General features: G+C 51.9%; 3 protein-coding genes across 3 annotated transcripts; 1 reads left to right on the plus strand and 2 right to left on the minus strand.

Moving 5' to 3' along the window:
- Positions 1-126: 126 nt before the first annotated feature.
- On the minus strand, positions 127-9,826 carry LOC104049695 (gametocyte-specific factor 1). The gene is made up of 6 exons (XM_064473145.1): positions 9,784-9,826; positions 5,482-5,608; positions 4,402-4,488; positions 3,888-3,948; positions 2,822-2,910; positions 127-685 (listed from the first exon to the last, which is right to left on the minus strand). Coding segments are annotated over exons 1-6 (375 nt in total). The 5' UTR covers positions 9,793-9,826; the 3' UTR covers positions 127-683.
- Positions 9,827-14,657: 4,831 nt separating this feature from the next.
- Positions 14,658-14,963, minus strand: LOC135317383 (feather keratin 1-like). Its single transcript, XM_064473679.1, has one exon. The coding sequence runs from the start codon at positions 14,961-14,963 to the stop codon at positions 14,658-14,660; it is 306 nt and encodes a 101-aa protein (XP_064329749.1).
- Positions 14,964-18,688: 3,725 nt separating this feature from the next.
- Positions 18,689-18,994, plus strand: LOC135317287 (feather beta keratin-like). Its single transcript, XM_064473261.1, has one exon. It carries the CDS (start codon positions 18,689-18,691, stop codon positions 18,992-18,994), a length of 306 nt encoding a protein of 101 aa, XP_064329331.1.
- The last annotated feature ends 527 nt before the right edge of the window (positions 18,995-19,521 follow it).

A 19,521-nucleotide genomic window follows, 5' to 3' on the forward strand; every position in this document is an offset into this window, starting at 1 on the left:
AGAAATAAGGGGTTGAGTGGAGGGCTTCCTGGGTAAGCATTTACTTATCCAGCAGAACAAGAGTGTAAAAATCACCGCAGGTGTCTTTTAGAAATATAAGAGAGGTCCACGAGTATTTATAATCTTTTTATTCTCAATTCCCAACAAGAACCTTGACAGAACCAAACTTCAAAATAATCCTGTATTATTTTACATCGGTAGTGATACAGATGGTGAAAATTCAGTATTTTGAGGAACTTTCTTTTCAAAATGTGAAAGGCATTAATTTCTTTCTAGACAAATACCACGTCTGGTTTCTTAATCTTGTGTTCGTATATTTAGATCCCATTTTGTAGTTTGGATCCATTTTTAGAAATGTACTGCTTAATCCAAACATTTACACAGTCCCAAACATGTATTTTTAGTGATTTAAACCACTCCTGCCTCCTCCCTCCCTGTCCCCCCCAGCAAAAACAGTTACGTTAGAGCTCTCAAACATGTTTTAAGTGTTAGCAAACTACAAAATCCTAGTGGAAACTAGAAAAGTATTTAAGAGTACTCTTTAAACTTCACCTGTTTAGTATTATGCATATTGTGGGGAATTCACAGAAGATTCCCCATTATTGTATGACTGAAGCACCACGCGCCCAGGTGACAAAGTTAAGGCTTAAAGCTTGAAGCCGCAAAGGTGTGATCAGGATGCTCTCTAGGAAGAAGACAGAAGTCTGTAAGTGACATTGTACTTTTCAACCCAAACTGTCCACTTTATATGGCTTATGTGGACAAACTCAGATGCTGACAAGATAAAAAGCAAGAAGTGCATGCACATAAAAATACTGCTAGGTTTAGCTGATCCAGATGAATTTAATTAAACACTATGTGGTAGGAAGTCTCAGCCTCTTTACAGGCTGAAGAAACTCTCAGAACTTACTTCATGCTCTCAAGGATGTAACAGGCCCTCAAATCTGATTCACTAGTTACAGATATTATGACCACAGCTTACTACAGAGAAAGTTTTCTGCACCTCCGCAGCAAACAACCAGATGTTCTCACAAACGTTGAGGAAAAGTTCCACAGAAATCACTCTAGACACCATATAATCCTGAAAACAGTAACATGCAGTCTTGCTCTGCAAATGCAAGACGCATGCTTATGGTGCAAGGTAGACATTCCAGGAAATTACTCTGTTGCGTGGTTCCCAACTTCCACTGAAACGGACTACAATAGTTCCTGCTACACCAAGGCCTGAATTCACACAAATATACCATTTTTGCAGGGTGTTTCCTCTCCCCTCTGCCACCAGCATAACTGCACCCCTTTGTTTACAGTTAGCACAAAACATTGTCCATAAACAACTCTGAAGGGGCCTCTTTTACAAATGCACACACTTGTTTTAAAGCATCGAGCTAAGGGACAAGATTTTAGGGGTATGTCCAAGCCCCCCATGCTGTCCTGTTTCCCACTATCACTTCTCTGATTAGCAACCTAATCAGGCCCTACCTCTTCTACTTACAATCATTCCCCTTCCCCACCACTTAAAGCTGATCACTGCTTCAAGAGAGTTCTGCTGTTTCCAAATCGCTGGAGCAAACAGAACTTTGCAGATCATCTGCACTGCCATTTGACAAGTAAACCAACAGAGGCTTGCCAGTCCCTGCGTTTTTCCTGTTAACTGCTCACTGCTCTCTGAGGAGGGAAGATTTTTGAGTTGGTGCTGTGTAAATTTATCAGTCCATTTACTCAATAAAAGTAACAAAGATCACCAAATGAAGATGAGGTTAACTTATGAAACAAATGCTTGGGAAAAAGACTTGGTAACCAAGGATAGTTTCAAAAACTCAGGTGCTGCAAAAACATGTCATGCAGCAACAGCCAAGTCCATAGAGTCCTGCCATCAGGCCCAGGGAATATCAACCATCAGCAGCTTTATGGTCCTAGAAAGGGAGCCATTTAGTGCTGGGATGGAATGAACTTCCCAGGGGAAGAGACACTAATACTCCAAACTCTGAAAAGGGCAAGACACATTTTTAGCAAGAGATGGAAAGAAATACAAGTATTTTCTCCACTCCCCGAAATGCAAGTGGTCTTTGCTGAAGCAGCACTTGTCACCTTGGCAACAACTCTTACCTACAAGTGACATCAATTTGGTTTGGCAGATTCAACCTGACCCTATGGCAACTGCACAGTCACTGGACTGTGCAGAAGCCATGCCTGCAAAGCCCCGAGCGTACTGGCTTTAGTTGCTCCAAGTGGGAAGCAAGTCATTCCTCAAAGCACCTTTAAGCTTTGGCTTTGCTGCTAATGGCAAATAATGGTCTGTGATTTCAGCATCAGACACTTCAACAGAGGAAGCTCCCTCCATCCCACCTCCAGATGTAGTTCAATAGGTTTTTTGCCCCCAGTAGTGCTGGTTTAAGCAGCCCAAGTTTCCCCCCCCGCTCTGACTCGGCTGTGTCTAGCAGGTGAGCAGAGTTGCACAAAACAAGGAAATGGTGTGGTTTGGGTGGGGTGTGAACGGGGTTAGTGCAGATGGTGTGGAAGGATTTTTTTAGAGAGACATAGCCAAAGTGGCCGGGGAGCAGGGCTGCTTAGATTGGACCCTGTAAAGAAGGGCCTGTCAAGAATATGAAATAAAGAATACAGAGGATGCTTCAAAAAAAGGATACAGAGGATGATTCAAGCATCAGATTCCCCCAGAAGCTGCTCTCAAGGAGGCAGGTGTTACATACCACCCCTCCTGCCCATGCAGTGGTGGCCATAAAGCACTGCTGCAGCCAGAATTTTCAGCAGCTATCACCACGTCAGAACTCACAGTGCCAAAACCCACATGCATGGTACTTACAGCCTTTCCATGACACGGCATATGGGAAGGACTCAGGGGCACGTACTCTTGAAGGCAAACAATTCTTCTGTTCAAAGGTTGTACTGGAACTGAAAGACTTCAGTTACTTCTCCTGACAAATGCACTTGCTCAAATTTATTTATTTTGCTATAGCATGGAGGAAAGCAGGGACATAAGGGGGTGGTACGTTGCCACTCAGAGGTGATAATGCTTAGAAGAGCTATACACACTCTGAACACTAGAAAGTTTTCTAAAAAGTGTAACAAGTGAGACCAGATGTCACTGTTGTTGTGGAAGGAGAGGTATATCATGGTTGAGCTCAAACAGAACTGCAGAGCTGTCAGGGGCAGGGCTGTTGCTGCATATGGGCTTAGACAAACTTTAAAACAGGCTTTGGCAACTCTGGTGGCGTCACCGTATCTCGTAGACAGCCTGCAATCATGATCCACTGTCGGATCAATGAAACCAGTCAAGACAGCTCCATCCAATTCACAGCTGGCCATTAAGCTCCTCGTTCCCCCAAACCCAAACTGTGATTACGCTTTGCAAAGGGCAAGAGAGGGAGGATTTCTGCTGCCATTGGGCCCTAATGCCAGCGCATCCTCCAAGTCTGAGGTGACAGGAGGTCTCAAGTGACTGCTAGCTAACCATTAGCTCAACAGAAGCCCACTAATTGTTTGAAAAGGCTCCAGTGGGAGGCACCTGGTCACATTTCCAAAGTCAGCATAAAGGCTCAGCACCTTTCTCCCCTGCACACTGGCCAGACATCCAGCAGGAACTGAACATAGGCCATGGGCAGGAAGAGTACCCTGCCACGTGCGTACAAGAGCAGAGACAATCTGTGTTCCTAAGAGCTTCCTTCTCTTATGCAAGCCAGTCATATGAGAAAGCAAGTAACACTGAACCAGCACCCTAAGAATGTTCACTGTTAATCAATATCCCTCCTCCCAGAGTTTGTAGAGCAGCAAAACAGCCCATGTCCAGCCATCGAGGCTGGGTTGGGAGTAGGCTGCAATATTCCTCTATACAAAATGTTGCTGTAAGGAATCAAACTCGCATTTGCTACCTGTTAATGCCAGAACTGGTTACACCCCAAACAAAAGGAGAATCTGACTGCTCCGACAACTCTGCAAAAGGAAACACATGTTGTGGCTCAACTAAGAAACTCCAGCAACCACCATCACATCAGGAGTATCTGTCATAGTTTTACATGTTCAAGAGGGAGTAAAAGTTGATGTAATGATGAATGCATCTGCTTCACTGTCATTTAACTGAGGAACATAAAAGTTATATTTCCACCGTCACCACAGAATCACAGAATACAAAAGCTTTAGATGGGAAGGAGCAGACACTTGCAAATAAATCTCCATGCCAGTTATGGCAGGCATTTTGAATAGTTCTCTATACCAAGAAAAGCCTGCTGGGTGGAGAGATGCATGGTTTTAGGAATGAGCACAAGCAAGATGTCCTACAAGTGAGACCTAAGTGAAGAGCATCTCTGGACTTGCTCTGTCCCAAGAGGAGCTGAAGGACAGGACCAGGGAGAAGGCAGTAGTGTGGCAGATGGGGAAGTTCCTCACCTGTTTCCCAGTCTTCATCACATGGAGGTGCCTGCCACGTGCTCACAGCATTCATCTGCTCTCTCTGGAAGCCAGAGGACTGAATCACTTCAGGAAGAGAGAAAAGCCAGTGACTAGCAGCCAATCCTGCTTCAGAGGCATTAAGTGCTTTGGATCAAGCTGTAAAACATCTCTTGGCTTTAGAGGAAACCCTGCACAATGCACACAGGTTAGGAACACCCAGGAGCCAGGTACTGATCTGAAATAAAGCCACTTCAGATTCACCTTTTTCAGTCAACAGGGAAAGACTCTGCCCCTTGAAACTTTGCTGCAGGAATGCTCCAGTGAAGAGGAAGTCTGCTTAATGAATGCAGGCATCACTGCTACCCTCAGTGCAACTCTACAGAAGATAGAGGGCTATCTGCTCTGTAGTGTGGCAACCATTACAGAGCCACTGCAGGGGATGTAAAAGACACTGCATAGCACAGGATGCCTTCCTAAATATTATGGGCTTTCCAGACAGCCCCCCTCCCACCTTGTCTCACTGGGCAGGAGACTGAGATCTTAATTGCATGCCAGATGAAGCAAGTGCTGCAGCAGAGCAGCCTGGAAGACGAGGTGCCCCATCTCTTGGTGGGAGTCAGCTGTTCAGGTTCCCCTGGGGGAGAACAGTGCAGGGGTTTCCACAGTTTAGACACCTATTTGACAGAAGTCAAGTTTTCACATGGCATCAGTGGTCACGTCTCAACAAAGGGAGATCAGCTCTACAGAAAGAAGTGCCTGTCCTTCTGGTCATTACAGCGTCCCAGCTCCTGCTGTAGGTACTTCAATGTGCACAGTCTAGGTACAACCTTTTTATTCAACAAGCCTGGTAACAAAATACGTGCAAGGCCTACTGGAAGCATCTGCAATATTCTCATGAACTTACACAATTAATCAAAGCAAATAAGACCCCAGTTTCCCCAAAGCTGCTGTATGGCACAAAACCACAGGCAATAATTTGACTCCTGCTTTTTGGTTATTCTATGAGCTATCCTTACAAACGGGAGACCTTGGTCCCCAGGGCGAAGAAACATCTTGGAACATGGGTGGTTCTCTTACCTATATCTTCCTCAATGAACACTTTGTCATTGCACTTCGTTATGTGATCACTAAGGTCAGCTTGAGGAACTAGATGGCGAGCGTTGAAGGGGCACGTGGCCAATTCCTTTGCAACTTCAGGGTAGCTCTAGACAAGGGAAAACCAAAATCATGTGCCATATCTCTCAAGTTCACTTATCTCTTGCTAATCCATAGACAAAACCAAGGATATTTGTGATGTTGCTTTAAAGAAACTAAACGAGGAATGGCAATATATTGTTCAGACACTTACTAAAAATGCAAGGGGAAACTAACATGACTATTCTTTAAAACACACTTCAGTGAGAAACTGAGCCACTTGAGTTGACTGAAATGAAGCATACCCTCAGCTAAACTCCCTATAATTGGCTGCAGCACTGGCAACATGGCTGCAGCACTGGCAACATGGCTGCATTGTTTAAAGCACAGACGAAACTATTTTAAAAACAATAGGGGAGAGATGTTAGGCAGATCTAAACCATTCAGATATTTTTTATATAAGCAGGCACAAAGGCAGAGAAATTCTTTAAAGCTCTCAAAACAGCTAGGGAGTTAGCAGCATTCCACCTGCAGACTTTGGTGCTACAGGATTATCATTCAAGTAAAACTTTATCACAGACACAGGTTCTACTGGCAGTGCTCAGCTGTCACTACGGTAAATCAGTCCACCACCTGCAAATGATACAGCCTTTACTAGGAAAAGCACAACTTTGCCACTGTACCAGTGCCTGCCTGGTTCTGGCTGATGCAGCTCTGCTGGTCAGGGATCAGACTTGCACCTGAGGCAGATGCAGAGGCAGAAGTGCCTTGTACAGACACTGCTTGAGGCAGCGTCTCCTCCACTACCACTGATATTGTGACTGCAGCCCGCGCTGCAGTCACATCCAAGGCCCTTGTCATTACTCAGCCTATACAGCCAGGGTTGCTGTGTCCTCATGCATCCATCATTTGCTTCAACTAGCTTGAGCAAGCTATTCTGGCTGCATAGCAGAAGCTTCTCAATGCTAACACAGTTCAAGGTGAGAGGATACAACTTTGCTTGCGGTGTACCCACTTTTGTGGCAGGCAGGGCTGCATTTGGCACAAGGCAATGGGAAGCTGAGGCAGGTGGAAGTGTTTAATTGGATTTTATGCATAGGGTATGCAAAGGAAATCCAACAAACTACCAAGCAAAAAGGACAGCCTCCACCCAGATGCATTCCACTGCAAATAATCACATAGTGGCATCTTCAGATGGATCAGATGATAACCCCCAAGCCCTTCTTCTGCTAATTACTTACAGACACCAACTTTGTCTGATGGGTGATCGTTATCTCACCTCATCCTCCCAGCTAGGCAAGCTTGCCAAAACTGCTTAGTCATCAGGTACGTAACACAAGCACAAAACCAACTTGGTTAAACTTTTACTTGCCAATATTGTTCACCTTGCTCACGTGCACATTCTTACCAATATTTGCAGGGGATCAACAAGGAAAATTTCAGCCCTCTTAAATATTGGAAAGATGGAGGTACTCATCACTTAGCTCTGCCCACCCCGTTCACTAGTTAATATTTTTTAAGGCTCTAGTTCCACCAAAATGAATTGTTTATAAAGTACTGATACCAGGGCACACACCCTACAACTGCATCTTAACCGGAAGGCACAGCACTGTTACATTATCTTAAAAATGCATTGGCAAACTTATTGGTACACTTGAAGAGGAACAATTTTAAAAGGTCTCTGCAAAAACCCAGAGCTCAGTCAGATACTAGCACTTGACATGGTTTAAAGAAAACAAGCAACAGAGAAGAGAGGAAGGAATGCTTCCTATTAAATGGTTTTTATTCAAATTCTGGATAAAAGATAGGGAGGGGAATAAACCGTCTCCTATGTAAGCTGAGCCCAGGATGTGCAGTTTCTGCCAGATGCACAATAAATAGTTCTCAGCAAAACAAAACAAACCCCAAAACCCTGCTATGCAGCTGCATTTGCAGCACTTAAAAATTAATTGCAGCATCACAACACTTCTACTTTGGCTAGCCAGAAGGGCTGCACACAACTCAGTCTGAGTTTTCTCTTGAACTTAAGTGGAAAAATGTATCCGACCTCCATATGAGCTGCTGGAAGAGACCAGAATTTCCTCCCTGACCTAACCATGAAGAATGTCTACCTCCTTTCAACAGAGCCACACTGGTCTTGGGTGAATTAACATGTGCTTGAAGCTATTACTAACCAAATAAAGTTATATGAAATAAATGCTAAACAAGGCTTTGTCAGGAACTTACTCCAGCCAGCACATGCAACAAGAATGAGAACATGTACATCATATTTACATGCACAGAATTGCCCCTATCCAGTGCCTTGTTTGGCAGTCCAGCTTACCTTCCTACACTTTACAAGGTGATAGGGAAACCGACAGGCTCTGATTCGATGATGTTTATTATATGGACATTGTATTAATCTGTCTGGATCCAAAACATCTAATAGAAGAACAGAGGAAAAAAAAACTAGTTAGAAAGACAAGATCTAGCATCACTAACAGTGAAGTGGGGGGAAAAACATCACGAGACATCAGGGCTGTGATCTTAGGGAGTTAAACCAGTTGTTCTCAGCTTGAAACCATTAATTAAGGCAGGCACCTGTTTTGCATAAGGAAACACATTCATTTTGAAGTTTGCAGTGACTGGGACCTTAGTCAAAACAGAGAACCACCAGTAGCACTGAGCGTAACAACTCTTTAGGTTACCATATTAGGTAGGCAACCACACTTACTCAAAGCGAATGAGGACAGCAGTGCTCTTCCAGCTATCTTAGAGGAGAATCAGTGGGATGATGACACACCCACCAGCGCCTTGAGGAGCACTGTCAGTCTGAACCAAATCTTTTTTGATCAACAACTAGTTTTGCTGGAGGAAGAATGCCAGACAATTTAGTTTCATATCTGAGGAAGCAGCATGCCTCACATGGTGCATGTGAGCTCTAAGAGAATGTTTTCATTAAGTCATGCAATTATTTAGGAGCTGAGGGGTTACTAAACCAGCTAAAACACCTAAGAATCTAGGCACTGAACAGTAAAGCAGTATGGATGCATGCACACATCATATACATTTTTACCTATCTATAGATAAAAATATATTAAATATTAACAAATCTATTAAAAAAACACATTTCCACATTCTCAGTGAGGAAGAGAGGCAGTCAGAAAGAGGCACAGGTCACCTCTACTGCCGGTGGGTCTGTGTGTGGGGTACGCCCATGGGAGCCAGACCAGGCTTCTTTCATCCTTTCTGCTCTGCCACTCCTTTTGCACAGGCTTTTAGCACACTTAGGATTTGATTACACAGTAGCTTAAACAGATCTAAGTATGGGCAACTGCTTTTTAGCCTTTTCCCTGCCATCAAATCCCCTTTTCTTATACATGCATTGGTGCTCAGCTGTCTCAACAGCCAGGGCAGGGAGCTCTATCAACCCACGGGCTGGCAGCTAGTTAGCACGTTGTTCCACAAGTCACACTGAGCAGACTTCATGCAGGCAGGAAGGACCTACCCCTTCTTTCCATCTCAGCTGTACAGTGCTGCTGCTATCAGCTCTGCCACCTGTGAGCACCTCTCACCTCCCTTGGCCAGTTTAGGTTATTAGAATAGCTGAAAACTAAAGACTTCATCATTAAGAAGGATTGACAAGCTTTGTACTAGTTCAACTGCCCCTGGAAGAGCAATCAGAAGTGGTTTCTCTCTGTGAACTGGCTCAATACAAGATCAGACCAAGCACATTCCTAGTAAAAAGGAGACAGGTGACTACCAGAGGAAGAAGAACATAAGTACATCAGACAACAAACACAAAAACCACAGGAGCTGGCTCAATCAGGTAAACAGATGTAGGTAACAGAAGGCTGCAATGAGCAAAGCTGCTGGGGCACCACAGCAATGTCCTGTGCAAAGGAGATCCCCGTCCCTCAGCCGTACTGCATGCAAACACAACTCCACACCAGTCCTAAGACGGCAGGTCTGGAGCCAGCTGAGACAACAGCTACAGGCGGAGCAACGCTTTAACCAAACTCAGTCACTTTATTCAGATGCTTCCTAAAGGCCAGACCCCATCCACACCAGAAGCAGACCTCGTGTGGCAACCACATATAACATTGGCCTAGTTAAAATAATAAGCAACCCACTGGAGCCTTCTTGGCTCCAACACAGAACGCAGAGACAGACTCAGACCTACTGCCGCAGGGCCGGGCCTGGACCTGCCTGCAGCAGAAGGCAGCCGCCTTCCCCTTCCCTCCGAGACTCCACCCCGAGCCTCACCGAAGTCATCCTCCAACTCCATGGCGGAGAAGGGCTCCGCGGGGCCGGCCTGAGGCGCTCCTCCGGCACTGGTGGCCGCGTGCCGCTCGGTGCGTTTGCGCCTGCGCGCCCGTTTCCTAGCGACTGCCCCCGTACCCGCGCCAGGCCCCTCCCGCCGTGGAGCCGTTGCCGGGGCAACGCCGCAGCTTGGTTCTCTGCCGGGCGCCGCTTTCCGGCCCCGGCCCCGGCCCCGGCCCCGGCCCCGGCCCCGGCCGCGCGTCGAGTAGCGCCTGCCTGGCGCCCGGGCCCTCCTCGCCACGGCTCCAGGGCCCTCCTCGCCACGGCTCCAGGGCCCTCCTCGCCACGGCTCCAGGGCCCTCCTCGCCACGGCTCCAGGGCCCTCCTCGCCACCGGCGCCCGGGCCCTCCTCGCCACGGCTCCAGGGCCCTCCTCGCCACGGCTCCAGGGCCCTCCTCGCCACCGGCGCCCGGGCCCTCCTCGCCACGGCTCCAGGGCCCTCCTCGCCACCGGCGCCCGGGCCCTCCTCATTTCTGACATGACCATTAGGCCACGGAGGCTCTTTTGAAGGAACGGGATGAGAGGCCCAAGGATTTCTTGCACAGAGCACCGCCGTGGGATCCTCCACCTCCGCTGCCGTTGGCAGCATCCTCAGCTCTCAGGGAGTGCCCATCTCCTCCGGGGGCTTTGGCCTCTCCGGCTTGGGCAGCCGCTACTGTGGGAGAACGTGCCTCCCCTGCTAAAGCTGCTGGCGATGGCCCTGGGGAAGGCCCCCAGGGACCCACAAGATGGGACCGGACTGGCGACGGAGCACCCGCTTCTTGCTTTCAGAGGGGCTGAGCCACGCCAACACCCCTTGCAGAAGTACAGGGTCAGCATGGGCTCTCGGAAAGCTTAGTGCATGCCTGCCTTTCCCCTCTTCCACTCTCTCCTTTCCCTCCCGGGTCCTTGATCTCCCGTGCTCCCCGTGGCTCTGAGCCCCACAAAGCCAGCCTAGGGAATTCCTGCTGGCTCTGCTCCCTCCGTGGGGCAGGCAGATGGACACCTGGCAGGATCTCTGCTGCAGCTGTGGGGCGCAGGCTGCCATCTGCCCCTGGTGCTCCCTGCACCAGGACCAGCACTCAGAACGACCTCAATTCCCTCTCCTGCCTCATTAAAGTTCTGCTGCATCCCCGCCTTTGTCTCTGTGTCATTCTTCCCCCTGCAGATGCTCTCCCAAGATGCCCAAGGGCAGATATGTTGCTCGGGGCTGGTTCTGGGAGGGGGTTGTTGGGGATGGTAATGCAGTGATTGCTAACACAGGCTTGCTTTGAGTATTGTTTGGCACAGGTAGGGTGACCCTCTGCTTTCTGAACTTCTCCGCCTATCTGGGGCGGGAAGAGTTACCTGACACACTTTAATGACCGTAGCTGCTTCAGGGACGATCTTAGGTCTCTCACCAAAGCATTCTCTTCTCCACGCTCAGCAAACCCCACACCCTCTGCCTCTCATCCCCAAGCAAGGGCTCCAACCCTCTCACTCTCCTGCCCACCCTCCGCTGAACCCATTCCGTTTGGTCACGTCCTTCTTATCTTGCAGCCCAAAACTTGAACTAATGTTCTAGATACTGTCGGGCTGGTGCTGAGCCGAGTGGGGTCATCACTCCTAACGATCTCCTGGCTACACGCCTACTCACGCAGTCCAGGATGTTGATGTCAGCCGCCCTTCATGTCTGGGAACAGTCCTGAGAGTTGAGTTTCACCTGTTTTAATGGGGTTACCAAAAAAGCACCTCTTCCTGGCCCTGCTCTTGGGCTGTTGCTTGTCAGAGGGCAAAGGAGATGTGAGGTGACATGGCTGGTTACTACCAAGACAGATGCTGATCGCGGCTCTACCCACAGTGCTATTGTTGGCCATGATGTCATACAGCATGCCACAGCTCTTTTGTCAATTCTGGTCAGCCGTTTGGGGGTCATTTCCTGCTTGAGCCTCCTCCCCCAGCACAGCAGCAGCCAGGGCACGAGCGATTGCTACCCCTTCCCACCTGACTCCTCCCCTCCCCACCTGGCCACTTCCCAGCAGCTTGTGGGGCTGCTGCCCTCCCAGGGCTTCCCGCAGCCCAGGCTCCTCAAGCGACATCAGCAGTGGCCACGCGTCCCTTCCTCAGCAAGTGCACTGAGGCCCAGAAGGCACGGCTGCGCAGAGGTCCAGCAAAGCAGGGCCTGATGGCCAGGGGCTCTGGAGGACTCATGGATGACTTCCTCTCCATGACAGTGACGGTGGCCCGAAGGGGCCCGCTGCCCTGGGTCCCACCCTCCCCGCCTTTTGCAAAGAGCAAAGGCTCCCCATCTGCCCTACGCACCTCCAGCGCAACGCTCTCCTCACCCTTGGTGCTGCGGTGTCCGTAGACGGGAGGACCACGCTGCGGCAGTTAGCAATCGTTCTTGTGGGGGGTTGACCTTGTCTGGCTGCCAGGTGACGGGGATACAGGTGTTACCTCATTAATCACATCCATAAAGATGTGATGACAGCCACCCTGCCATCGTACTCCCAACAAACACCTCTCCTGGGCAGGTCCGTTGCCCTTGCTTCGTTTCATGGCCAATCCACCTCTAAGAAGAATCAGCATTATTCTTTTGCCCTTCCCTAACCCTTCTTCTGCTTTCTTGCCCCCGGATAATGGGGTAACTGAGCTGCAGCTCAACTGACAGCCTTCTTGCACGGCCCCTTATTAGCAGCGGCCTTCCCCGCTGTGTGCGCACGCAGGTTTCCGGCTCAAAGGTGGGCTCAGCATCCCACTTCCCCTGGTCATGCAGGAAGATCCAGAGAGGGCCACGTGACCCGGCGCGGGGTCTTCCTTTCCCCCCTGACCACAGCAGGAGCAGACTGGCTCTGTGGGGCACCCCTCACAGCTGAGGTGCCGGCCTGTGGGGACAAGGAGGGAGAGAGATTTTCTTCAACATTTCAGAGGCAGCAAGCTGCTCTCTCCACAGTTGGTGTATCCAAACCGGGGCAGTGCAGTGTTGCCAAGCTGTTAGAATATGCCACTGGTGCATTGCGGACCACCTTTTTCACATGGCCCGTATACACGGGGCATTCTCCAGACCTTTGGAGACCTCCTTGTCATCCAGGTCACCGTAGACGATGACCAGCACCGCCTCTTTTCCAATTCCGCTGTCAACCCCCCACTCCCTAGCGAGGCGCTCAGCCTGTTGGGCTTCCTTACCTTCCAGTTCCTGACTGTTGGCCCTGCTCTTCCAGCATCGGAGTTGCCAGGCAGTGATCCGCTTTCCTGGCTGCTGCCTGTAATCTTTCCACATCTCCCAAAGTTCCCTTGAGGTCAGGGACCGGGTACTTCCCGTCTCTTGAGTGATTTCTCTCACTTCTCCCTCCCACTTCTTTGCTGAAGGACCAGCTTACCCATCAGACTCTTTGTCCCCCTCACTCCCTTCCTAATGGACGATATGGTCCGGTTCACCTCCCTGCCCACTATTTCTTTTCCACTACTGGAGCAATTACTCGAGGTGGTGTTTGGGTCCCGATCTCAACCATGGATGTCTCAGATGTGCTTTGGGTCTCTGCCTCAACTACCACGTTCTTAGATGTAGTTTGGATGCCCGGCTGAACCGTGACATTCTCAGAGAGGTTTGGGTCCCTCTCTTAAACCCTGTCCTCTGATAGTACTGAATCGTGGCTCGATAGGCACAGGTCAAGCTCCAACACAGTGCTAAAAGCAGCTGGTTTTCAGGCAGCTGCCGCCCACGGACCGGCCACCTCAGGGCATCTTTCACTGTCACCGCACCCAGAAATTGTCTCCTCGTACGCCAGCATGACACCACATTCCGCAAACCCCACGTTAAGGCAACAGTGTTAGTTAGTAGTTTTAAACACCTCGCGTCAAGGAGAGGGAGGACCTCGGGAGCCTGTGTAACCAAACAACCCACATCAGTCCCGCATGGGAAGAGGGAGGTGTGTTCCCGCACCCTCTCCACAAGGCAGCTCTGCCCAGCACAGGAAGGGCATCCATGCCAGGGCAAAGCACATAGCCTTTGGTTCTAGGAACATGTGCCCAAGCTCAGGCAAGGAAAGAGATAAGCGGTGCACCAAGCGAACACCCTCCCTCCCCTGCGCAAACGCCTGCTAATTAGGAACTACTACAGCTAGAGCATGCTCAGATCAAAACTGCCAATGTCTTGAGACCCGTGTTGAACGCCAGAAAGGCTGCGGGGAGTTGGCCTCGTCTGGCGGCCAGCTGCCCACCAAGACACTCTATCCTTCCGTGTCCTCAGCGAGACACGGGGCAGAAAATAAGGAGAAAACTTTGTGGCTTGGCATAAAGGCAGTGTAATGAATAAAGGCAAGTCCCACGTGCATAAGCAAAGAAAAGCACTGCTCAGCAGAAGGCAAAACATTTCTGTGTTCCCAGGACCCTTCTAGCTACACCTACAAAGCACAGCACTATGAAGGCTCTTATGGGGACAGTTAATTCCATCCCCGTCAGACGCAACACAATTGTGATAACAACCGTTGCACAACCATCCCAAAGACCACGCTGCCAGAATGAGCAGGGAGCAACATCTCTCTCCCTGGGCATCATGGGAGAGATTCTACAGAGGAAAGGATGACACAGAGGCATGGACTGGGATGCAGCAGAACTTTAATGAGGCAGAAGAGGGAACTGAGGTCGTTCTGAGTGCTGGTCCCAGCGCAGGGAGCACCAGGCTCAGATCGGAGTCTTCGCCCCATGGCTGTGGCCGAGACCCTGCCAGGTGTCCATCTGCCTGACGGGCTGCCGGTGTGGCTCAGCCCTTCTGAAAGCAACCAGCCGACCCTCCATCCGCACTCCAGTGCCATCTTGTGGGTCCCTGGGGGCCTTCCCCAGGGCCATCGCCAGCAGCTTTAGCAGGGGAGGCAGCTCCTGCCGCAGTAGCCGCTGCCCAAGCCGGAGAGGCCAAAGCCCCCGGAGGAGATGGGCACTCCCTGAGAGCTGAGGATGCTGCCAACGGCAGCGGAGGTGGAGGATCCCACGGCGGTGCTCTGTGGGAAGGAGCTGAGGATGGGGCCGGGCAGGGTCACCACCACGGGGGAGGGCTGGATGACGACGGTGGAGTCCTGGCACTGCCTGACACAGGGCTCATTGCAGCTGTTGGCCAGCGGGGTCGGGCCGCAGGGCGAGCAGGGCAGGCACGGGTTGTAGCAGGACATGTCTCGGGGCGGGAGGTGCACCTGTGAGAGTGGGCAGGGGGAAGCAGAGCATGAGGGGTGGGTGGGTGGGTGAGGAAACAGCCTGTCGCCCCAGGACGATGAGGAATACCATTTCCCTCAGCCCAAAAGAGCTCCAAGAAGAACGACTAAACCCACATAGCACCAGCCCAGCAGACACCTCAGCCCAGCCTCTCTCGAAGCCACACCATCCGTCTACGGTGGCATGGGGACTGAAGACACAGCAGGGGAAAAAGAGACAAGTGTGGGCTGAGAAATCCCACAGTAGGAAAAGGAGGAGGCAGCTGAGAAAGACAGGAAAGGGCTTCAGCTCACCTTGTTCCCAAGGAAATCGAGGCGAGAGGAGTGGGTGAGAGAGCGACGGGAAGGGCCTGCTTTTATACTGCTCCTGCACTGCCCCGGGCCCTCAGTCACTGCACGCGGGCAGTAATTTTCCAACAGACTCACCTCCAGAGAAAAATATCCTACCTGATGGCACAGGCTGTGTTTTGGTTTACGTCAAGCCTGCCATTTTATTTCCTCATTTCTGACATGACCATTAGGCCACGGAGGCTCTTTTGAAGGAAGGGGATGAGAGGCCCAAGGATTTCTTGCACAGAATCATGTCAACACAGGCAAAAGGTGTGTCCCCAAGAGCTGGAGAGGTCTGTGGAGAGGGAGGACATGGGTCTGGGGAAATCTGGTGAGATGTTTTCCACAGCCTGTGCAGGAAGATGGGCATATCTTCCCACCAATGCTGTCTTCTCCCTGGTGCCCGAAGGATTCTGAGAATGGGGACACGCCGCCTCCTTCCTCCTCCTTGACTGCCCCCATGCTCGCTCCCGCAATCACTGACCGTTGCCTCTGTGGGCAGGTGGGCTGTGCTGTGGTTACAAATGTCTTCTCCCAAGGAAAGCTTCCCATTCCTGCAAACTTTGGCCAGGGTCTATGGTAAAGTCATCCCCTCTTGTGGCAGTCTCTGGGGGTCTCCTAACAATGACATCTGCAGGCTTGTGGAATGAGAACGTTGCCCTCCCAAAGCCCCAAAATAAGTTGGGCCCCTCCCTCCTCCCTACAAGGCGGGGGTGTTGTGGCTCTGGACAGAACCTTGTTCCTCCCACTCTCCTCACACCACCATGCAGCTTGGCTGCATGCTTAGGACCCTGACCAGCGGGACACACAATGGCCTGCCCTGGAGCTGTGTACTCGGGTGCAGCCAGTGCTCAAAGACGATTTTCCTGGGGCGGGGATGGAGCGGCCCTGTCCTCAGGGGAATTCAGCCCTGCGTGGGATACAAGCCTGCAGACAGCACGCACTCCTGGCTTGGCCTCACACATAAGGGCTGGCACACGGCCAATCCAACGTTAGAGTGTGACTCACCATGGGTAGGGAGAGTCTATCCCGGGAAGCTTGGCTTCTGAAGGCATTCCCTTGCCCTCCTGAGACACATCCCAGCTGCCTCCATGCCTGCAGGGCAGGGAAGTGCATCACCTCCTCAGTGCAGCCTCAGAGCTGCTTCTGTACCCAGGGCCCTGCTGAGCACGTCCCCTCGTCCCCTCAGCATCCCCAGGCACGTGGCACTGCAGGGTCCTGACAGACACCGCTCGCTGGGGAGGTGGGGGAAGTTTCCTTGCTTCCCCAACAGCGCTGGGTTATACTCCAAACTGAGGAGGCCTTTGGGGCATGGGAAAGGAGGCATGGTGAGGCACTACTGCCAGGAAAAGATGTAACGCTTGAGACCCAAGCAAGAGTCCCAACCTGTGGGGAGATATTTTCTGTGACCTTTTCTTTTCCTCCACGGAGCATTCAGGAGTGCCCCCTCCCACAGCCGGGTGTCTTGGGCCAGGAAGACGAGGCCTGTATGTCCATTGCCTTCCACCCTTCAAGCGCCTCTCCAAGGGTGACCCTGCCCCACGGCTCACGTCTACCCAGAGGAGGTTTCAGGTCTCTAAGAGCGTAGCCTGGTCCATTCCCCAGGCCATACTGATGTAAGAGGTTCTTCCTTTCCAGATGCAGCACTTGCCACGTGTCCTTCTTAACACCGTGAGGTTCCTTTGGCCCAGCGCTCCCGCTGGTCTAGGTCTTCCTTTACAGCAGCCCTGCCCTGTAGCACATCAGCTGGCTTGTACAGCTCAACTTTACTCAGGCTGGGAGGGATACCCCTCCTTCCTTCAACTCTTTCAAAGGGCAGAGCAGCCTGGGAGAACTTACAGGTGACCGCTGGGAGAGAGAAGGCCCTGACTCCCCACAGGCAGCCTGCTCTCTGTCCACTGTCAGGAAACGAGGCGCCCCAGTCAGCAGAGGGCCCACATTTTTCTCCCATCACTCTTTGGCTACCCCTGTAGGGGTTGGATGTTGCTCTTGATGCTTGTTGCCTGTTGCTCTTGAGGCCCCTTGCAAGACTCAAGGCAGGCTGAGCTTTGGCTTTCCTAACAGCATCCCAACGTGCCCAGGGATTATTCCCACATTCCTTCTCTGCAGCTCATTCCTCCTTCCAACTCCAGGATGCTGCCTTTTGACGTTGGTGCTCCGCCGTGGCTACGCCGCTCAGCCAAAGCCAGGCTGCTGAGATTTCTGATTGTTTTCCTCAGTATTGGCTGGACCCTTCTTGCTCTTGGACCATGAGGTGCCTACCCGCTGCCTGACTAGGCCAGAGTTGGCCTGCCTGAAGTCCAGGGGCTGTACCCTGCTACTCACTTCCCTCCCTGACAACAGCTCTTCAAACCTAGTGTTCCTGTGCTGTGGTAGCCAAGGCTGCCCTTGATTCCAATGTTCCCAACCACTTCTTCCTTCTTCGCAGCGGCCGTGCGTCACCTGCCTTTTGCCCATGACAGGATCGCAGGAGCCTTGAGGTTGGAAAGGTCTTTGTGGTGCTCACAGCCCAGGGGAGTGCAGGAGAACAAGGACCCAGGAGGGAAAGGAGGTGTGGAAAGGAGGGGAAGGAGGTGTGGCAAGCCCACACCAGGTGGGCTTCAGCTTTCCTAACCCAAGCGCTGGGTATCTGGAGGTATCTGCTGCCTGTGCAGACATGACCTTATTCGGGATATCCTTGGGCCTTTCATCCCAGCACATGAAAGGAGACTGCATGGCAAATCAAGCATGATGGAAACGAGGAAATGAAGCGGCAGCGTTGAGGGAAACCAAAACACAACCTGTGCCAGTAGGGAGGATAGTTTGCTCTGGAGGTGAGTCTGTTGGAAAATTACTGCCCGCGTGCAGTGACTGAGGGCCTGGGGCAGTGCAGGAGCACTATAAAAGCGGGCCCTTCTCCTCACTCTCTCAACCACTCCTCTCGCCTCCGTCTCCTTGAGAACAAGGTAACTCTGAAGCCCTTTCTCCTCTGCCTGCTCGTCCTCCTTTGCCTCATCCTCCTCTAGGATTTCTCAGCACAAAATTGTCTTTTTCTGCTTTTGTTGGGTCTTGGAACTGCTTGTCATGGGAGATGGAGGGGACGGAAGGTGTGTCGTGGGCAGAAGCTGGGCTTGGCTGAGGTGTCTGCTGAGCTATGGGCCAGGAAGGGACCTCCCTGGGTCTGGGTGCTCTTTTCAGGGCTCTTTTGGGCAGAGGGGAAGGAGAACCACTAGGTCTGCCTACAGTGCCTCCACCTCTTGGCTCCAGCTCGTGGCCCTTTCCATCGTCCTGGGGTGACAGGCTGCACCTCACCCACCCACCCCTCATGCTCTGCTTCCCCCTGCCCACTCTCACAGGTGCACCTCCCGCCCCGAGACATGTCCTGCTACAACCCGTGCCTGCCCTGCTCGCCCTGCGGCCCGACCCCGCTGGCCAACAGCTGCAACGAGCCCTGTGTCAGGCAGTGCCAGGACTCCACCGTCATCATCGAGCCGTCCCCCGTGGTGGTGACCCTGCCCGGCCCCATCCTCAGCTCCTTCCCACAGAGCACCGCCGTGGGATCCTCCACCTCCGCTGCCGTTGGCAGCATCCTCAGCTCTCAGGGAGTGCCCATCTCCTCCGGGGGCTTTGGCCTCTCCGGCTTGGGCAGCCGCTACTGTGGGAGAACGTGCCTCCCCTGCTAAAGCTGCTGGCGATGGCCCTGGGGAAGGCCCCCAGGGACCCACAAGATGGGACCGGACTGGCGACGGAGCACCCGCTTCTTGCTTTCAGAGGGGCTGAGCCATGCCAACACCCCTTGCAGAAGTACAGGGTCAGCATGGGCTCTCGGAAAGCATAGTGCATGCCTGCCTTTCCCCTCTTCCACTCTCTCCTTTCCCTCCCGGGTCCTTGATCTCCCGTGCTCCCCGTGGCTCTGAGCCCCACAAAGCCAGCCTAGGGAATTCCTGCTGGCTCTGCTCCCTCCGTGGGGCAGGCAGATGGACACCTGGCAGGATCTCTGCTGCAGCTGTGGGGCGCAGGCTGCCATCTGCCCCTGGTGCTCCCTGCACCAGGACCAGCACTCAGAACGACCTCAGTTCCCTCTCCTGCCTCATTAAAGTTCTGCTGCATCCCCGCCTTTGTCTCTGTGTCATTCTTCCCCCTGCAGATGCTCTCCCAAGATGCCCAAGGGCAGATATGTTGCTCGGGGCTGGTTCTGGGAGGGGGTTGT

Source organism: Phalacrocorax carbo, chromosome 25, assembly GCF_963921805.1.
Source record: "Phalacrocorax carbo chromosome 25, bPhaCar2.1, whole genome shotgun sequence".
NCBI classification, from domain to species: Eukaryota; Metazoa; Chordata; class Aves; order Suliformes; family Phalacrocoracidae; genus Phalacrocorax; species Phalacrocorax carbo.

Bases quoted from the DNA above. Each gene is read 5' to 3' on its own strand.
- LOC135317383 (XM_064473679.1), bottom strand. From the start codon at position 14,963: ATGTCCTGCTACAACCCGTGCCTGCCCTGCTCGCCCTGCGGCCCGACC.
- LOC135317287 (XM_064473261.1), top strand. From the start codon at position 18,689: ATGTCCTGCTACAACCCGTGCCTGCCCTGCTCGCCCTGCGGCCCGACC.
- LOC104049695 (XM_064473145.1), bottom strand. The intron at 3,949-4,401 runs GTGAGGAACTTC...TTCCTTTTGCAG, and splicing joins TGATGAAGACTGGGAAACAG to AGTTGTCGGAGCAGTCAGAT. The intron at 2,911-3,887 runs GTAGCAAATGCG...GAAGTCTTTCAG, and splicing joins ACCAGTTCTGGCATTAACAG to TTCCAGTACAACCTTTGAAC.